Source organism: Rhinatrema bivittatum, chromosome 9 (genome assembly GCF_901001135.1).
Source record: "Rhinatrema bivittatum chromosome 9, aRhiBiv1.1, whole genome shotgun sequence".
NCBI classification, from domain to species: Eukaryota; Metazoa; Chordata; class Amphibia; order Gymnophiona; family Rhinatrematidae; genus Rhinatrema; species Rhinatrema bivittatum.
The window spans coordinates 86,722,588-86,741,431 of record NC_042623.1 but is presented as its reverse complement, the minus strand read 5'-3'; the positions used below and the strand labels follow the sequence as shown (position 1 = coordinate 86,741,431).

The 18,844-nt window shown below is 46.8% G+C and overlaps 1 protein-coding gene across 1 annotated transcript in view; it reads right to left on the bottom strand.

Moving 5' to 3' along the window:
- LOC115099561 (ankyrin repeat domain-containing protein 26-like) overlaps positions 1-18,844 on the bottom strand; it is a 462,251-nt gene that overhangs the window by 66,274 nt on the left and 377,133 nt on the right. The window contains 2 exon segments of the mRNA XM_029617295.1: positions 7,635-7,745; positions 17,422-17,446. Coding sequence (XP_029473155.1) covers positions 7,635-7,745; positions 17,422-17,446 — 136 coding nt within the window.

Genomic DNA, 18,844 nt, shown 5'->3' with positions numbered 1-18,844 from the left:
CTACAATGCCTAAGTGGAACGCTGAAACTACCTTCTGCAGAAAGTACGGAACCGTCCTCAGGGAAATGCCGCAATCCGAAATATGCAAAAAGGGTTCCCTAAGTGACAGGGATTGAAGTTCAGACACCCTCCTGACTGAACAAATGGCCACCAAGAAAACCACTTTCAAAGTCAGATCTTTCAAGGTGGCTCTCTTAAGAGGCTCAAACGGAGCTTCGCACATGCCCTTGAGGACCAAGTTAAGGCTCCAGGAAGGACACACCTTATGAATAGGGGGGCATAAATGCTTTGCGCTGTACAAGAAAGTTACCACATCCAGATGTGCAGCCAGAGTTGCTCCATGAACCCTGCCTTGCAAGCAGTCCAAGGCTGACACCTGCTCTCTGAGGGAACTAAAGAACAAACCTTTTGATAGGCCTCTCTGTAAAAAGGACAGAATCTGTGCCACTGAAGCTTGTCGAGGATTAACCCCCTGATCCGTACACCAAGACTCGAAGACTCTCCAAACCCGGACATATGCCAAGGAAGTAGATGTCTTACAAGCTCGCAGTAGAGAAGAAATAATATCCTCCGGATATCCTTTCTTCCTTAATTGCCTCCTTTCAAAAGTCAAGCCACTAGAGAAAAGTGACTCGCTTGATCTGAAAATATAGGGCCCTGCCGTAGAAGTTTCTGTAGATGGCCCAGCCTCAGGAAGCTGTCCACTGCTAGATTGACCAGATCCACAAACCAAGGCCTTTGTAGCCACTCTGGAACCACAAGGATCACCTTCCATTGGTGGACCTCTATTCTTCTTAGGACTTGTCCACCAGAGGCCATGGAGGAAACACATAAATCAGAACATCATGCAGCCAAGGCAGCACTAGGGCATCGACCCCTTCCGCTCCATGTTCTCTTCTGTGACTGAAGAAACGTGGTGACTTGGTGTTCCTTGGGGTTGCCATCAGGTCCATATGAGGCATGCCCCACCTGCGAAAAATGAGGGTCATCGCTTCCTCTGAAATCTCTCATTCTCCTGAATCCAATTGTTGTTGGCAGAGAAAATCCGCTTGCACGTTGTTGAACCCCACTATGGGCAACACAGCTATCAAGGCCAGATGCTGCTCCGCCTAGGGCATCAGCATCTCTGCTTCCAGAGCAACCGCATGACTCTTGGTACCTCCGTGGCGGTTGATGTAAGCCACTGTCGTTGCACTGTCTGACAGAACTCTGATTGCACAGTTCTGCAAAAGGGGAAAAAAACTTCTCCAGAGCCAGCCGCATTGCGCTCGTCTGTAGTTGATTGATGGAGCAGGTTGTTTCCTCCGGCGACCATTGACCCTACACCAACTGGGACTGACACACAGCCCTCCCAACTGGTGAGACTGGCATCAGTAGTTACTACCATCCAATGATGCACCTCGAGGTCCACCCCACGGCACAAGTTGTCCCGAGCAAGCCACCACAAAAGACTGGACCTGGCAAACTATGTAAGTGGTAATGGAAGATGAAACTGCTCTGAAACCGGATCCCACCAAGATACTTTCTGTAGAGGTCTCATATGAGCAAATGCCCATGGGACTAGCTCCAAGGTCAAGGCCATGGAATCGAGGACCCACAAGTAACTGCAGATCCTGGGCACTCGGATCTCCAACAGGTTCCGAACTTGCACTTGTAGCTTGAGAATCCACTCCTCCGTGAGAAAGACCTTGCCCACAGAGGTATCAAATCATGCACCCAAGAAATCCAAAACCTGTGAAGGTGAAAGGTGGCTCTTGGCCAGGTTCACAATCCAACCAAGGATCTCAAACCACTTCCACCGCCTATCTGCAAAGGTCCTCCGACTTCACTCAAATGAACAAATCGTCCAGATATGGATACATCAGCACCCCCTCCTTTCTCAGGGCTGCCACTACTACCATCATTACCTTGGTGAAAGTCTTTGGAGCGGTGGCCAGATCGACTAGGAGAGCGCAAAACTGAAAATGCTTCCCGAGAATCATGAACCTGAGGTATCTCTGATGATCCCTGCGAATCCCAATGTGCACATATGCCTCCATAAGATCCAGGGAAGCCAAAACCTCCCCGCTTCGCACCGGCGCTATGACAGATCTGAGAGTCTCCGTCCTGAAACGGGGGACCTTAAGGGCTGCGATTACCGTCTTCAAAATGTCCCTTCCTTCTTCGGCACCACAAAATAAATGGAGTACGTTCTCTTCTCCCTCTCCTCCTGGGGGATGGGAACGATGGCCCTCAGCATTCTTAGCCTTTGGATGGTCTATTGAATGATAAGTTTCTTTGCTGGAGAAGCACAGGAGATAACATGAATAGGCTTCTAAGCGGCCAAGCAAAATCTAAAACATAGCCTTGTTTTATCATGCTTAGAACCCACCGGTCCGATGTGATCTTGACCCACTTCTCGTAAAAAAGAGAGTCAACCAACTCCCAATGGCTGGGTCTGAGGAGTGGGTCGGCCTTGCATCATTGTGCGGATTTGGCCTCACTAGGGCCTTGGCTGGAGCCTTCTCGGGTCGCTCTGCATCCACGAAAGGAATGGGACAAGGACTGAAACCTCCTCGAGATCTGCCTCTGGCCTGCACCTGGAGTCTTGCTCTAATGGAAACACTTTTGGCCTCGAAAATGAGAGCAAACCGGCATAAAACCTTTTGGTCCTTTAGGCTTCTCTTCCGCCAGCTTGTGCATCTCATTATCTCCGAGCCGCTTTATCAACTTCTTAAAGTCCTCTCCAAAAAGGAGTTTGACCTTAAAAGGGAATGCTCCAAACTGAGCTTTTGTCAAAATGTCTGCCGACCCGTTCCGTAACCACAAGAGTTCTAGCTGATACCACAGAGACCACTGTCCTAGAAGAGGTGTGAATAAGATCATATAAGGCATCAGCTCCATAGCTACCGCTGCTTTTAAGCGTTCTGCTTGTTCGGATTCCTGGGGTGAGAAATCCCTGGCACTCTGTAGTTGCTGCACCCATTTCAGGCTTGCCTGAAGCATAAAACTGCTGCACACCACAGCACGGATACACAGAGCAGAGACTTCAAAAATCTTTTTGAGGTGCACCTCGCGCTTCCTCACCTGCAGATCCTTCAGAGCTGCCGCCCCAGCTATTGGAAAGGAGGTGATCGCCGACACAGAAGCATCCACGTTCGGCACCTTCAAGAGCTACAGGATCTCCTCAAGCAAGGGATAAAGCTTATCCATAGCCCTGCTAACCTTAAGACTAGTCTCCGGAAAGTCCCACTCCCTGACCATCAACTGCTTAACCATTCAATGGAAAGGAAAAGTCCTGGCCGGGCCCCTCGAACAAGCCATGAGTGGATCCACTGTGTTCTGGGTCTGTCTCTTCCTGTGGGACCGCTATTCCCAGCTCTGCCAGGACATGCGGGATCAGAGGACCCAGCTTCTCTCTCTGAAACAGGCACACAACTTTCAGATTGTCCCCTTTCATAGTGGGAATCTTTCTCAACTCCTCCTCCCAATCCGGGCCACTGTTGGGAGGACAGTCACTGAGAGGAACAAACCTCGAGGGGGTATTTCCCTATCCCAAAAAAGCTTACATTCTAAGTTTGTACCTGAAGCAAAGGAGAGTAGAGTGACTTGCCCAAGGTCTCAAGGAGCAGCAGTGGGATTTGAACCCTGGTTTCCCTGGTTTGTAGCCCGCTGCTGTTACCACTAAGCTACTCCTCTACTCCACTGCACAAAATTATGCAGAGTAATTAAATCTCAAGCGGATTTTGATAAATTGCAGAAAAAACTGGAAGACTGAGCTTCCAAATGGCAGATGAAATTTAACGTGGACAAGTGCAAGGTGATGCATATAGGGAAAAATAACCTTTGCTGTAGTTATACAATGTTAGGTTCTATCTTGGTGTCACAGTGATTGAAATTGTCGGCTCTGTGTGCAGTGGTCAAAAAAGCACAGAATGTTAGGAATTATTAGGAAGGGAATGGAAAATAAAACGCTGGATGTCATAATGTCTCTGTATCGTTCCATAGTGAGACTGCACCTTGAATACTGTGTGCAATTCTGGTCACCACATCTCAAAAAATATATAGTTGCACTGGAGAAAATGCAGAGAAGGGCAACCAAAATGATAAAGGGCATGGAATGGCTCACCTATGAAGAAAGGCTAAAGAAGATAGGGCTGTTCAGTTTAGAGAAGAGATGACTGAGGGGTGATATGATAAAGGTCTACAAAATCATGAAAGGACTTGAACAGGCTAATGTAAATTGGTTATTTACTCTCTCAGATAATAGAAGAACTAGGGGGCATTCCATGAAGTTAGCAAGTAGCTCATTTAAAACAAATTCAAGAAAATTCTTTTTCACTCAGTGTACAGTTAAGCTCTGGAATTCATTGCCAGAGGATGCGGTTATGGCAGTTAGTGTAACTGGGTTTAAAAAACGTTTGGGTAAGTTCCTAGAGGAAAAATCCATAAACTGCTATTACTTAATAAGCTTAAGATCTATTTAATGTTTGGGTACTTGCCAGGTACTTGTGACTTGGATTGGCCACTGTTGGAAACAGGATGCTGGGCTTGATGGACACTTGGTCTAACCCAGTATGGCATATCTTATGTTCTAAGGACATAGCTGAGTCTAACCGCATCTCTAGAGATTTCATTTTATCCAATTCAGAGATTAGGCTGGAACTGAAAATAACTAGGATAGATCCCCCGTAGGTAATGGTTCCCCCACCAACAAGCTCTCTGTTTTTTCATTATTAAGGATCAACTTATTCAGTCTCAACCAACCACAGATTGTAAACATGGCTTCTTTTGTCTGAAGTAAAGCCCCAAATGTCCTTCAATTAGACAGGTGAAGAAATTCCACATCTGAACAAATACTCTGACCCTTCTACCTCTCAGGTTGCTGTTCTGTCTATTTTCAACAACCATGGGCTCCTCTAAGCTGCTATATGTGCATTTGAAAATGAAGATACTTCACACTTACAAAGCAGGAGAAGGCTATAAAAAAAATCTCTAAAACACTTCCAGCTAGCAATTTCCATTGTCTGAAACACTGTTAAGAAATGGAAGTTACATGGAACTGTTGAAGTCAAAGCAAGATCTGGAAGACCAAGAAAATTCTCAGACAGAACTGCCCAGAATTGGTCAGATCTGCAAACACTTACCCGCATATCAGGTGGGCAAGTTTATAACAGGCCATTCCTATTTCACCCACAGAAATGGCTTTGAAAATTATTCTCAAAAGTATTAAATTAGTCCAATAAATACTCCTGGGGGAATTCTGTGCTACTGCGGAATGCAGAACTTGCGCAGAATTCCTCCTTCACGCAGAATTCCTCCCTCACCTCGCAGATTTCTTCACTTGTCGCAGTTCCCGCAGATTTTATCCCGCGCCGGAAAAGGATAAAATAAAACCCGGAAGCATGCGGCCAATCTGGGACAGCGACGTCAGGTGGCGCAGGGAGAGTGGGGGCATCGCATCGCATCACAGCAACGGCGGCTCAAGGAGCAAGCATCAAGGAGGAGAAGAAGGAGAGAGAGAAGGGAGGGGAACAGAGGGGAGGGGGAAGAGAAAGAGAGAAGGTGAAAGAGAGCAAGCAGCGAGGGTGTGCAGTTGGGCTCAGGTAGCGGCAGACGCTGAGGCCTATGGTTTATTTTTTTCCTGTCTGCAGTATGAGTTATCTGTGGCCAGGGATGCTCATCGGGCGCTGGGGGGGGAAGGGGGTCACAAGCACCGGCCGGGCACACGCCTTTACCCGCTGGGGGGGGGGGGGGGAGGGGGAGGGTATTGCGACGACTGGGTCCTGTTAAGCTTCCGATCAGCAGCACCGTCAGAGATCGGCCTGTTCTTATCTCGCTTCCCCCTGTCAAATGCTGGGACTTGGACTCCCGAGTCCCCTGAAAGCTGTAAAAAAAAAATAAAAAATTAAATCACAAGTCCCAGCAGTGCAGGCGGTGGTGAAAACTAGGACTGGATCTCCATGTGCTTGGTGTCGGTGCAGCCTTTCTTGTCCCAGAACTGGGGTGCATAGCAAGCCAGCCAGCTTTGGTTTTCAGACTGTAACGCGTAGACATGATTTTTATTTTCCTACGTTTGGCCTACTTCTTAGACCCTTACCTTCCACTTCTTTTACCCCTATTCAGATTTGAGGCTAGTTTTTAACCGGAGAAGATTAGATTGACCTTTATGGCTCTTATCTGCTGCTATATAGTGTCATGGTATCATGGGATTTGTTGCCAGCTTATGTTCAGAAAGAAGGGGGAAAAAGAGAGGGGGAGGGGGAAGGAGAGAGAGAAGGGGGAAGGGGAAAGGAGGGGAATAAGAGAGGAGGAGAAGAGGGGGGAGGGAGAGAGAGAGAAAGGAGGGGCAGTCAGGTGGCACAGGGAGAGTGGGGGCATCGCAGCACAGCACCGGCGGCTCGAGGTAAGCAAGCAAGGAGGAGAAGAGGGAAAGAGAGAAGGGAGGGGAACAGAGGGGAAGGGGGACGGGGAAAGAGAAAGAAGGGGGGAGGGGGAAAGAGAAAGAAGGGGGGGGGGGGGGAAAGAGAAGGGCTAAAGAAGAGGCCCTGGCCCTGAGAGTGTATGTTTGAGCCCTTGTGTTTGTTGTGAGCCAGTGGGTGGGTGTCTACCTGGGAGTCTGTGTGTGTGTGAGAGATTTGTATGTGGGGAGACAGAACATGTGTGTGACAGATGGCATGTGAGAGAAAGCATATGTCTGATATTTATTTATTTATTTAAACATTTTTATATACCGGTATTAGTTGTGGACATCACACCGGTTTACATAGAACGAATCAAGTTTGGAAATTACATTATAACAGGGAAAGGCAAACTGGGAGAAGGGTAACAAGAGGCAGCTAAGAAGAAGAGATTAACAAGAGATTAACTAAACAACTGGGTCCTCAATGTGAGGAACGCTGAAGCACCATGTGGTGATGCATAATTTGACATGTTTGTGGGCCGTCTATTCTGGGTAAGCTTGTTTAAATAAGAAAGTTTTTAATTTCTTTTTTAATTTGATCGCACATGGTTCCAGGCGTAGGTTGGGCGGCAGGGTATTCCAGAGAGAGGGACCTGCGATCGAGAGGGCACGGTCACGTGCAGAGGAGAGATGGGCTATTTTAAGTGAGGGCACGAGGAGGGTGCCTTTGTTGGTAGTTCTGGTAGGTCGAGTGGACTGGGGAGCAGTGAAGGGAAGGTCTAACCATTTGGAGTTGTAAGAGAGACAGTGAGACAGAGACAGAGAGACAGTGAGCAGGGATACTCAAGTGGAGAGGTTAGCAACAACTGCAGCAGTCCCTGCCAGGAGCAGCAATTGACACTGCTGGCAGATGAGCCAAGTTGCCAGGGACACTTATTGCACTGAAATGCAGAATAATTTGCGAAAAATATTGTTATTTTGGAAAATAAATGTGCAGAATTTTGCAGAATTTAGAAAATGTGTGTGCAGAACTTTCAATTTGTTATTGCAGAATTTTCAATTTTTTTGCGCAGAATTCCCCCAGGAGTAAATAAAAAGGTATCACCTCCATCTTGTTGGGTGACCTTTATTTACATATCTAACTGGAGTAACATGACACCACTACTTTGTTCAACATAATAATAAAGAAACACAAGCACAGCATAGGCATCTGGCATCAAACAGTTTGAAAGAATGAATTATGGAAACATACCTTAGTTTTTAGCCTACTGATTTGGCTCTCAGTTTCAAAATGCCTGTTTTTCAGTTCACCTTGGAAACTACTCAGCTGGGATATAAACTCTCCACCATCATACTCTTTAATCTTCTTTTTTTGCATTTTTTAATAGCTTCTTCAAACTGTGAAATATGTACAAAAAATAGATACAATTTGATTATTTATATATATATATATATATATATATATACACAAATGTATAGTATTTTGCATTATTGTTTCATCACAAGACATCCTATGGTACAGCCACTAAGAAAAAATTAGAACTCTTGTGTCTTACAATATTACAGAACTTTTGTAGCAAGTCATGCCTCCAAAGTAGACATCATGTACAAATCTCAAGGTCAACTTGTTTTCCTCAAAGCAAATTTTGGTGGCTCATGGCCCTACAATTTGCATCCTGGCAGGCACTACTTATATATTACCTTCTGCTGGGAGACTCAGTCATCAAAGGAACCAATTTGGGTAATAATTTTGATGGGGACACAACAGTTAATGCCTTCCAGGATCCTTAGCTAGTAGAAATGCCAACCAGATAATCAACACAATTACAGAAGAAAGAGACTTCACTATCAATGTTATCATTCATCTGGGGACCAATGACCTTGCTAGACATGGTATCCTTGTAGTGCAGAAAGATTTCCAAAACTTAGGGATGAAGATTAGACATATGGAAAAGACCATCGCTTTTTCAGAAGTATTTCCTATTCATGGAAAGGGGAAGGAAAGGCTCTGCCATATAGATAACTTCAATGTTTGGCTCAAAGCATTGTATAAATCAAGTAGATTTGGTTACATTGGTGAATTGGGCTGTGTATGGAACAGCAAAAGGTTATATTATAAGAAGGGACTACATTTGTCCTTGGCTAGGAGGAGGATGCTAAGTGAGAAATTCAGAGCATATACTATGAGGCATTTAAACTAGAAGGCAGGGGTGACAGGAGGTGGCCAATAAAATTGCCATGTCACCCCCAAGCAAGACAGGAATTGAAAGAAGAAAATAATGTCAATCAGCTCAAAATAGCAGAAAAGATGACTAAGAAGAGAAGCAACCCTAGGGAGATGAGTTGGAAAGCTATGACCACAAATGCTTGTAGTCTGGGCAAGAAAATTCAAGACCTGCAGGACCTAATGGTGGAGGTGAACTTTGACATTGTTGCTGTTACGGAGACATGGTTCACAGATTCTCAAGATTGGGATACGGCCATATCTGGTTATAACTTGTTAAGGAAGGACAAAGAGGACAGAAAAGGGGGAGAAGTAGCTCTTTATGTCAAAAAAATATTCAAGCAACTGAACTGCAAGGAATGTGGGGTAGAGAAGAAGAAGCATAATGGGCCATCCTAAAAAAAACAGATGATGGTGTATCCATTTTTACCAGAGTAGTTTACAGGCCTCCAACTCAAATGGTAGAACTAAACAGAGATCTGGTTGAAGACATCCAAAAGGTGGGAAAGAAGGGAAAAGTGTTGATTTTTGGAGATTTTAATCTGCTGGACGTAGACTGGAGAATCCCTTCTGTGGAATCTACCAGAAGTAGAGAGATATTGGATGCCCTGCAAGGGGCTCTGTTCAAACACATGGTAATGGAACTCACAAGGGAGGGAGTTATACTTGACTTTGTGCTCACTAATGGGGATAATGTCTCTAATGTCTGGTTGCATGCCCTCCTCAGCAACAGTGATCATCAAACGGTATGGTCTGCTATCGCAAATTGCCCATGGAGAAGTCACACAAAGACCCAAGTTTTGAATTTCAAAAATTCAGCATTTGTTGAAATGGGGACGTATCTGGCAGTAGAACTAGAAGACTGGGAGAAAATGAGAGAGGTGGAACAACGGTGGGCCAAACTAAAAGCAGCAATTACAAAGGCAAGAAATCTGTATGTTAGTAAAGTAAAGTAAAGTAAGAGAAATAAGAAACCGATCTAGTTCTCAAAGAAAGTGGCTGAAAAAAATAAAACCGAAAAAGAAAGCGTTCAAGAAACATAAAGAATCCCAAAAAGAGGAACACAGGGAAGAATATCTAGTGAAACTGAGGGAGACGAAGAAAGAAATCAAGAAAGCAAAAAGCCAAGCAGAAGAAGGGATTGCCAAAGAGGTAAAGCGAGGTGACAAAACATTTTTCAGATACATCAGAGAAAGGGCCGAAGCAGTATAGTGAAATTGAAAGGTGACAAGGTTCAATGTGTGGAGAGAGACAAAGAAATAGCAAAAATATTAAATACTTCAGTTCGGTGTTCACTAAAGAAGACCCTGTAGAAGGACCGAAGCTAGTTAGCAAGATTGTGGAAGGGGCTGAAGTAGACCAAAATTCGATTTACAGAAGAGAATGTATGGGAAGAGATAGGAAAACTGAAAGTGGACAAAGCCATGGGGCCTGATGAGAATTATCCCAGGATACCAAGGGAGCTCAGAGATGTGCTGGCGGGTCTGCTGCATGACCTATTCAACAGATCCTTGGAAACAGGAAAAGCAGAGTTGCTTACCTGTAACAGGTATTCTCCCAGGACAGCAGGATGTAGTCCTCACATCTGGGTGATGTCACTGGATGGAGCCCTATCACGGAAAACTTTTCTCTTAATGTTTCTAGAACTTTTGACTGGCACACTGAGCATGCCCAGCATGCCATAATCCCTGTAGCCACAGGGGTCTTCCTTCAGTCTCATTTTCAGCAAAAGGTGCGAGTGAAAAAATAAAATAATAAAATGTTTCAGACCCAACTCCGCGGGATGACGGGTGGATTTCGTGAGGACTACATCCTGCTGTCCTGGGGGAATACCTGTTACAGGTAAGCAACTCTGCTTTCTCCCAGGACAAGCAGGATGGTAGTCCTCACATGTGGGTGATTAGCAAGCTCCAGGCAGACTCAAATTTAATTTGGACCAACAGCGCACAACTTGTGCAACAGGCACCACAACTGGTGTACTGTTGGGAAAAATGAGGCAGCCTGAAAATTACAGCAGATGGATGTGGAAGGAGTTGGGATTATACTGGAAATAAATTCTTCAGGACGGATTGGCCAAAGGCAGAGTCCTGACATCCTTCCTTGTCCAGGCAGTAATGTGCTGCAAATGTGTGGAGAGAGCTCCATGTTGCAGCTTTACAGATGCCAGCAATTGGTACTAAATGATAGTGTGTTACTGACATTGCCATGGCTCTTACTGAGTGCGCCTTCATTCGTCCCTGGAGAGGAAGGCCTGCTTTTTCATAGCAGAATTCGATACAGTCTGCTAGCCAGTTGGAGAGAGTTTGTTTGCCCACTGCAACTCCTAGTTTGTTTTTGTCAAAAGAAATAAAAAGAGTTGGGTGGATTTCCTATGGACTGCAGTGCGGTCTAGGTAAAATGCAAGTGCGAGTTTGCAGTCCAAGGTGTGTAGAACGCTCTTGCCCTGGTGAGAGTGAGGCCTTGGGAAAAAGGTGGGTAAGACTATGGACTGATTAAGGTGAAAGTCAGTAACCACCTTGGGAAGGAATTTAGGGTGAGTACGGAGGACCACTCGGTCATGTAGGAACCTTGTATAGGGTGAGTATGTGACAAGTGCTTGTAACTCACTAACCCTTCGAGCGGATATAATGGCTACTATGAAGAGAACTTTCCATGTAAGAAATTTAACATCGCAGGAGTGCAAAGGCTCAAACGGGGAGCGCATGAGCCTTGTAAGTACTACATTTAGGTCCCATTCAGTGACTGGTGGGCGTAGAGGGGGCTTAAGTTGTAATAGGCCCCTCATGAACCTACTCACAAGGTGTTGTGCTGTTACCGGGGCATCCTCAATGCCTTTGTGGTACGCTGAGATGGCACTCATGTGTCCCCTCACCGAAGAAGTCTGGAGACCAGAATTTGAAAGGTGCCAGAGATAGTCTAATAGAGATGGAGTAGGGCAGGGAAAAGGGTCGATACCTTTTTGTGTGCACCATATGGTAAATCTATTCCACTTAGAACGATAGGATTTTCGTGTGGAAGGTTTTCGTGAGGCTACAAGCACTTGAGAGACATCAGTTGAAAGGTTGAGCGGATGCAGAATCAAGCTTTCAACATCCAGGCTGTGAGGGACAGGGTCTGAAGGTTCGATGGCATAACATGCCTTGGTTCTGAGTTATAAAAGAGTGGGCGCTGTGCCCAGGTGAATGGGTTCTTTGATCGAGAGGTCGAGAAGCATGGGAAAACATACTTGTCGAGGCCAATATGGGGCTATGAATATCATTGACCCTTTGTCCTGTTGTAGCTTCACGAGAGTTTTGGCTATCAGCAGTATCAGGGGATATGTGTATAGGAGGCCTGTGCTCCAGGGGTGAGCGAAGGCATCCATGGCTAACTTGTTTTGTTGCCTGTGCAGGGAACAGAATCTGTCCACTTTGTGATTCAGTTCGGATGCAAAGAGGTCTATTGTTGGTTGACCCCAGCGTTTGAAGATTCTGGTCATTACCACAGGATCCAGAGACCACTTGTGGGGATGGAACTGTCGGCTGAGGCAATCTGCTACTATGTTCTGTATACCTAGCAGATAAGTGGCCCAGAGATACATGGAGTGTGCTAGGATCCAGGCCCAGATCTCCGCGGTTTCTTGGCATAGGAGAAAAGAGCCTGTGTCTCCCTGTTTGTTCAAGTACCACATTGCAACTGTGTTGTCTATATGAGAACAGTCTTGTGTGAAAGGCAGTCCTTGATCGCATATAGAGCATAACGTATAACCTGAAGTTCTAGGAAGTTGATCTGAAACGTTGCTTCGAGTTGTGTCCAAGTACCTTGAGTTTGAAGATTGTTCACATGAGCTCCCCACCCAAGTTGGATGCGTATGTGGTTAAAGTTACTTGTGGAACAGGTTGCTGAAAGGGTAGACCTGTTAGCAAGTTGGCTTTGTTCAAGCACCAGAGAAGCGATAAATGTAACTGCTGGGTTACTTGAATCTGGGATGAAAGCTGTTGATTGGCTTGGAGCCACTGAGATTTCAAAGTTCATTGAGTTATTCTCATGGCCAGCCTGGCCATAGGAGTGACGTAGACTGTGGAAGCCATGTGGCCCAGCAATGTTAGGAATTGATAGGCTGAGGCTGTTACTTTTGTGCGCAGAGAAGAAGCTAGGTTGGAGAGTGTGACTGCACGGTCATTGAGCAGGAAGGCCTTTGCGACTGTGGTGTCCAAATCTGTTCCAATGAAAGTAAGGAGGTGAGATGGAGTCAGGTGGGATTTTTGGTAGTTGATGAGAAATCCCAAAGAGTGCAGCAAATTGATAGTGAGCTGGAGAGCATAAAGAGCTCCTTGCTTGGATTGGCTCTTGATGAGCCAGTCATCCAAGTAAGGAAAGAAGTGTATGCTTTTCTTGCGAAGATGGGCCGCAGCCACTGCTAGGCACTTTGTAAATACATGGGGTGCCGAGACAAGTTCGAAAGGCAGGACCCGGTACTGAAAGTGTTGATGTCCCACTAGGAAACGCAGGTATTTGCGGTGATGTGGGAATATTGGAATGTGAGCGTAAGCATCTTGAAGATCCAGAGAACAGAGCCAATCTCCTTTTTGCAGAAGGGGAAGCATGGTGCCCAAGGACACCATCCTGAATTTTTCTTTTTGTAGAAATTTGTTGAGATTGCGGAGGTCGAAGATGGGGCGGAGGCCGCCTGATTTCTTTGGAATGAGAAAATAGCAGGAGTAGAACCCTCTGCCCTGCTGTGCCCGGGGAACAGGTTCCACAGCCCTGGCGCCCAGAAGGGTGGACAGTTCTGAATCTAGAAGGCTTGTGTGATCTTTTTGCATCCAAAGAGGATTGGATGGTGAGTCCGGGAGTACCATGAGGAAGTTTAGATTGTATCCCTGGGTTATGATGGATATAACCCATTGGTCTGTGGTAATGTTGAGCCAGTTGGTTATGAAGTGGTGAATTCGACCTCTTACTGGCAAATCTGGATCTGGATTTGTGGAGCGGCTGCTGTTCTCTGGATAGATCTCAAAATCCAGAGGCTTGGCCTGTTTGTGGTGGTGGCTGAGGCCTGGATGTCTTGGGCTGTCAAGGATGTGCTCTCTGAGACAGCCTGGTTGGCCTCACGCGAGATGTAGGTGGGTATTATCTGCGTGGACGATAAAATAGTTTTTTAGGGTCCCTTCTGGTGGATCTCTTTGCAGAGGAAGGGACCTTGGTAGTAACTGTAGATAATTGCCGCAAGGTCTCATTGAGGTCTTTTAGTTGAGCCACTGCGTCTTTTATCTTGTCTCTGAATAGGTTTTCACCAGTATATGGTAAATCAGCAAGTCTGTCTTGGTCTTCAGGTCTCAAGTCACATGCTTTCAGCCAGGCCCACCTCCTGGCGCTGATTCCCATTGCTGAAAAGCGAGAAGCTGTTTCAAAGGAGTCGTAAGCAGCATGAACTTCATGTTTCACAGCCTCAAGGCCTTTCTGTAGTATGGCGCTGAGACTATCTTGCTGTTGTTGGGGAAGAAAGTCGGCTATTCCCTGAACTTGCTTTCAGAGATTCCTTTGATACTGTGTCATGTAAAGTTGGTATGCAACTATGTGTGACACTAGCATAGAGCCCTGAAACATCTTGCGACCCAAAATATCAAGGAATTTTTGGTCTTTGCCAGGAGGTATTGAAGAGTGAGGTTGCAGTCTTCAGGCCTTCTTCTGTGCAGACTCAACCACCATCGATTGATGGGGTAATTGTGGCTTTTGGAATCCAAGAATATGTTGGACCAGATAAGTTGCATCTTTCCTCTTATTCACTGGCTGGACAGTACAAGGATGCTTCCAGAGACGATGCTGGAGATCCACTAGCACTTCGTGGACAGGGATAGCCATAACTTCTTTCGGAGCACCAACAAATTGGAGAACTTCCAATGTTTTGTGGCGTATGTCCTCCTCTGTGTTATGTTTTGTAGGATTTGGGTGGACCCTTGGACACTGTGGCAGCTGACCATGCCCACGGGGGGGGGGGGGGGAAGTCCCGTGAGGGGCCACAGGTCAGGCTCAGTTCCTGACACACAAACACAGATTATATCTTTTATTAGACAGTTTATGAAGCCACCAGAGGTGGCAGTTGTGAGTAGAAGATGGATCCCGGCTGGGCTAGTATTCCTCAGGGCGCTGGAACAGCGGCTTCTCCAGTAGCACTGCTGTAGGAAGAAGAACTGAGAAAATGAGTACATTGAGATATTCACAGAGTCCCTAGTACGGAGAAGCCCCGAGATAGTGAGAGCTGGCCCTTGAGGAGCGAGTACCAGATCCCTGGGCACAGAGACTCGTTGGCAAGTACTTCACGCAGCAGTTCTCCATAGAAGATGGCACTGGTGCTGGAATGGAGGCAGGCCCTCGAGGAGCGAGTACCTAGTTCCAGGGAAACAGCTCTGAGGAGTAGATGGTAGTAGTACTCACAGATGTTGTCTGTAGCGAATTCTTCCAAGTAGAAGAGGAGATGGACACAGGCAGCGAGTCAGGGAACATGGGCCCTCGAGGAGCGAGTACCATTTCCTGATAGCGACCTGAAAGAAGCAGAGAGGCTCCCGAGGAATGGATACCTTGTTAATAGCAAAGAGTCCAAAATAAGTTGGAGGCAGAGTAGCTGGGTAAGGAGAGCGAATCCCATCCGTAGGAAATCCCTTGCTAACTCAAAGGCTAGCAATAAACAACAGGCTTAAATATCCGGGCAGCGTGACGTCATCACAGGGGGATGCCCCTGAGGTTCACGCCATAGAGGAAATAAGAATGAGGGCCGCGCGGCGCACGCGCCCTAAGGTACCTGAGGAGCATGGCAGGAGGCAGTGCCCAAGCCGGTCCAGGGATGCCGGAGAGGACGGCGGGCGGAAGCCATGGCAGCCAGACATCCAAAGGGAGCAGGAGGAGTTGCAGAAAAAGAAAGGTAGGCGGAGTGAAGCCATTGGGCCGCGACGGTTGCAACACTCTGTAATCAGGTCAAAGTGGATTGTCTCTGACATCTCCCTTACAAAATTAGCAAAGGAGAGATCTTCTGGGGGAGGTTCTGATAAGATGCCCTCCGTGGATGTGTTGTTGTCAACATCTTCCCATGTGTCAGAAAAGGTCTCTAGTCGAGATCCTTTGGGAGGGAAGAAGGTTGGTACTGTTGGACGTGTTGGCACCAATGGATCCTTCGATGGAAGATATGGTGGCACTGATGTGGGTTTTAAGCGGCACTGAAGGCATCGAGGGGAAACGTGGGCCTCTCGGTCCAGAGAGCCCTAATGGACCAGGCATCGGTTCCGGCATCGGTGGAATTGGTGTTAAAAGGGGACTGGAGTCCGTGCCTTCGTCCTCTGAGGATCCTGGAATGGGAATCGGGGCTTTCAGAGACTTTGCGGGTTGCTTTGGCATCGGTGGCCTGGGCTGTGTTGGAAGGGCACCGATGAGTGCATCCAGTCTGGTTAGCAATGGTGTAAATATCGATGGCTCCGGTGTTGGTACGGGGGCTGGCATCGATGGCTGTAAGTCTCGGAGAGCATGGAGCACTGCCTGGTGGATGAAACCAGTTCCTCCCTGAAAGCTGGTGTAGATATCACAGCTACAGGGGGAGGCAGGCTAGGCACTACTGGCACCTCCACAGGGACTTGTAGGACCTCAGTACCCAGCACCGATATCTGTGGGGATAGCCTTCATTTTTCGGGTGGAGAGGGTGTTAAAGGCTCCTCTACCCGTGTCCTCTTCGCAAGTGGCTAGATAGCCATCGAGGCCGATGCGGTGTCGGTGCCAGCACCTGGAGTAGACTTGCGTCAGTGCCGGTGTCAGTGCTTCCCTCGGTACTCGGCCCAGTCTTTCTCCAGCACCGAGGAAGATGCTACAGATGCCTTAGATGGAGTCGGTGATGGACGGTCACCGCTACCCTGGTGCTCCCGGCAAAGTTTGATGACTAATTTCTTCAATGCTCCTGCCAGTGACGATTGGGTGGACGTCGATGGAGTCAGCTTTATTTTAAACAGGGTCTCCATCTTGTCAAGGCGAGCCCACCTACCCTTCGGAGTCATCTGGGCACAACTTGGGCAGTGAGAAACGTCGTGTGATGAGCCGAGGCACAGCACACAGACATCATGTGGGTCGGTAATCGACATGGTTCGGGGGCATTCTGGACATTTTAGGAAACCTGTTGCCATAATGGCAGAGGTTGAGGCCCAAAAACGTTCAATGGCCTGTCCGAAAAAGGTAGGGGCAGGAACCGACCAGGAGTAGTGAACTTTACTCACCGAGCGATGAAAAATAATATCGCAATGGGAAACCCCTATGAGGAAACTTTTTAATAAAGTAATCTTCAAGTTTTTTCCGTGAAGAAAATTGTGTGAGAGAATTCTCACAGAGCTCCTAACCGTGAGACAAACTGCAGCACGGAAAAAAAGAGACTGAAGGGAGACCCCTGTGGCTACAAGGATTATGGCATGCTGGGCATGCTGAATCTGCCAGTCAAAAGTTCTAGAAACTTTGACAGAAAACTTTTCTGTGATAGGGCTCTGTCCAGTGACGTCACCCACATGTGAGGACTACCATCCTGCTTGCCCTGGGAGAATGGTGCTGAGTGACTACAGAAGAGCAGTGGTGGTCCTGCTTCACAAGCGTGGGAGCAGAGAGAGGGCTGGAGACTACAGACCAGTTAGCCTCACCTCGGTGGTGGGAAAATTAATGAAGACTCTGCTGAAGGAAAGGAAGGTGAACTATTTATAGTCAGGAAGATTGCTGGATCCGAGGCAGCATGGATTAACCAGGGGAAGGTCCTGTCAGACAAATCTGCTTGAAGTGCGCTCAATGTGATCTACTTGGATTTCAGCAAAGCTTTTGATACAGCCCTGCATAGGAGGCTGGTAAAAAAAATGAGAAGCTTGGGAGTAAGTGCCAAGGTGATGGTGTGGATTACAAACTGGTTGACAGATAGAAGTAGCGTGTGATGGTAAATGGAACCTACACTGAAGAGAGAATGGTGATAAGCGGAGTGCCACAAGAATCGGTGTTGGGACTGGTCCTGTTCAATATCTTTGTGAGCGACATTGCAGAAGGGATAGAAGGTAAAGTTTGTCTATTTGCGGATGATACTAAGATCTGCAACAGAATGGACACGCCAGAAGGAGTAGAGAGATTGAGACATGATTTAAAGAAGTTTGGTTGGTGGTCAAACATATGGCAGCTGGGATTCAATGCCAAGAAGTGTAGAGTCATGCATCTGGGGTGTGGTAATCCAGAAGAGTTGTATGTGATGAGGGTGAAGGGCTATTGTGCACTGAGCAAGAGCGGGACCTTGGGGTGATGGTGTCTAGCGATCTGAACACGGCGAAGCAATGTGACAAGGTGATAACTAAAACTGCAAAGAGAGAGGAATAACCAGTAAGAAAAAGGAGGTGTCAATCCCCTTGTACAGGTCCTTGGTGAGGCCTCACTCTTAGTACTGCGTTCAGTTCTTGAGACTGTATCTCAAAAGGGACAGAGACAGGATGGAGGCAGTGCTGAGAAGGGCGACCAAAATGGTGGTGGTAGGGGTCTCCATCAAATGACTTATGAGGAGAGGTTGAAGGACCTAAATACCTTGGAGGAAAGGAGGTGCAGGGGAATTATGATACAGGCCTTCAAGATACCTGAAAGGTTTTAATGATGCACAGACGACAAACCTTTTCCATTGGAAAAAAATCAGTAGAACTAGAGTCACGTAATGAAACACCAGGGAGGATGACTCATAACCAAAACATCAGGAAATATTTCTTCATGGAGAGGGTGGTAGATGCCTGGAATGCCCTGCCGGAGGAGGTGGTGAAGACAAGAACAGTGAAAGATTTCAAAGGCACATGGGATAAACACTGCGGATCCCTATAGGCCAGAGGATGGAAATGAAGAAAAGAGTGAATGGGGTAACTTGCTGATGTGGTGGTTACTACCCTTAACCATTAAGCCTTCATAATGTTGATGCAACTCCATTATTGCTCTCTGTTTTAAAGGCAGGGGGAAAAGAGGAATTAGATTCAGACAGCAACCAACAAGGACACTGAATTTTACGGTCTGGAAAACAAATAAGCATGGGGGTAATTTGCTGATGTGGCTGTTACTACACTTAACCAATAAGCCTGATTCTTTAGATGCAACTCCAACATTGCTCTCTGCTTTAACGGCAAGAGGTAACTGGGAATTGGACTCAAACAGCAACCAATAAGGGACCTGACTTTGACAGTTTGGGAAACTAAGTATGGAGGTGACCTGTATGTCATGGCAGA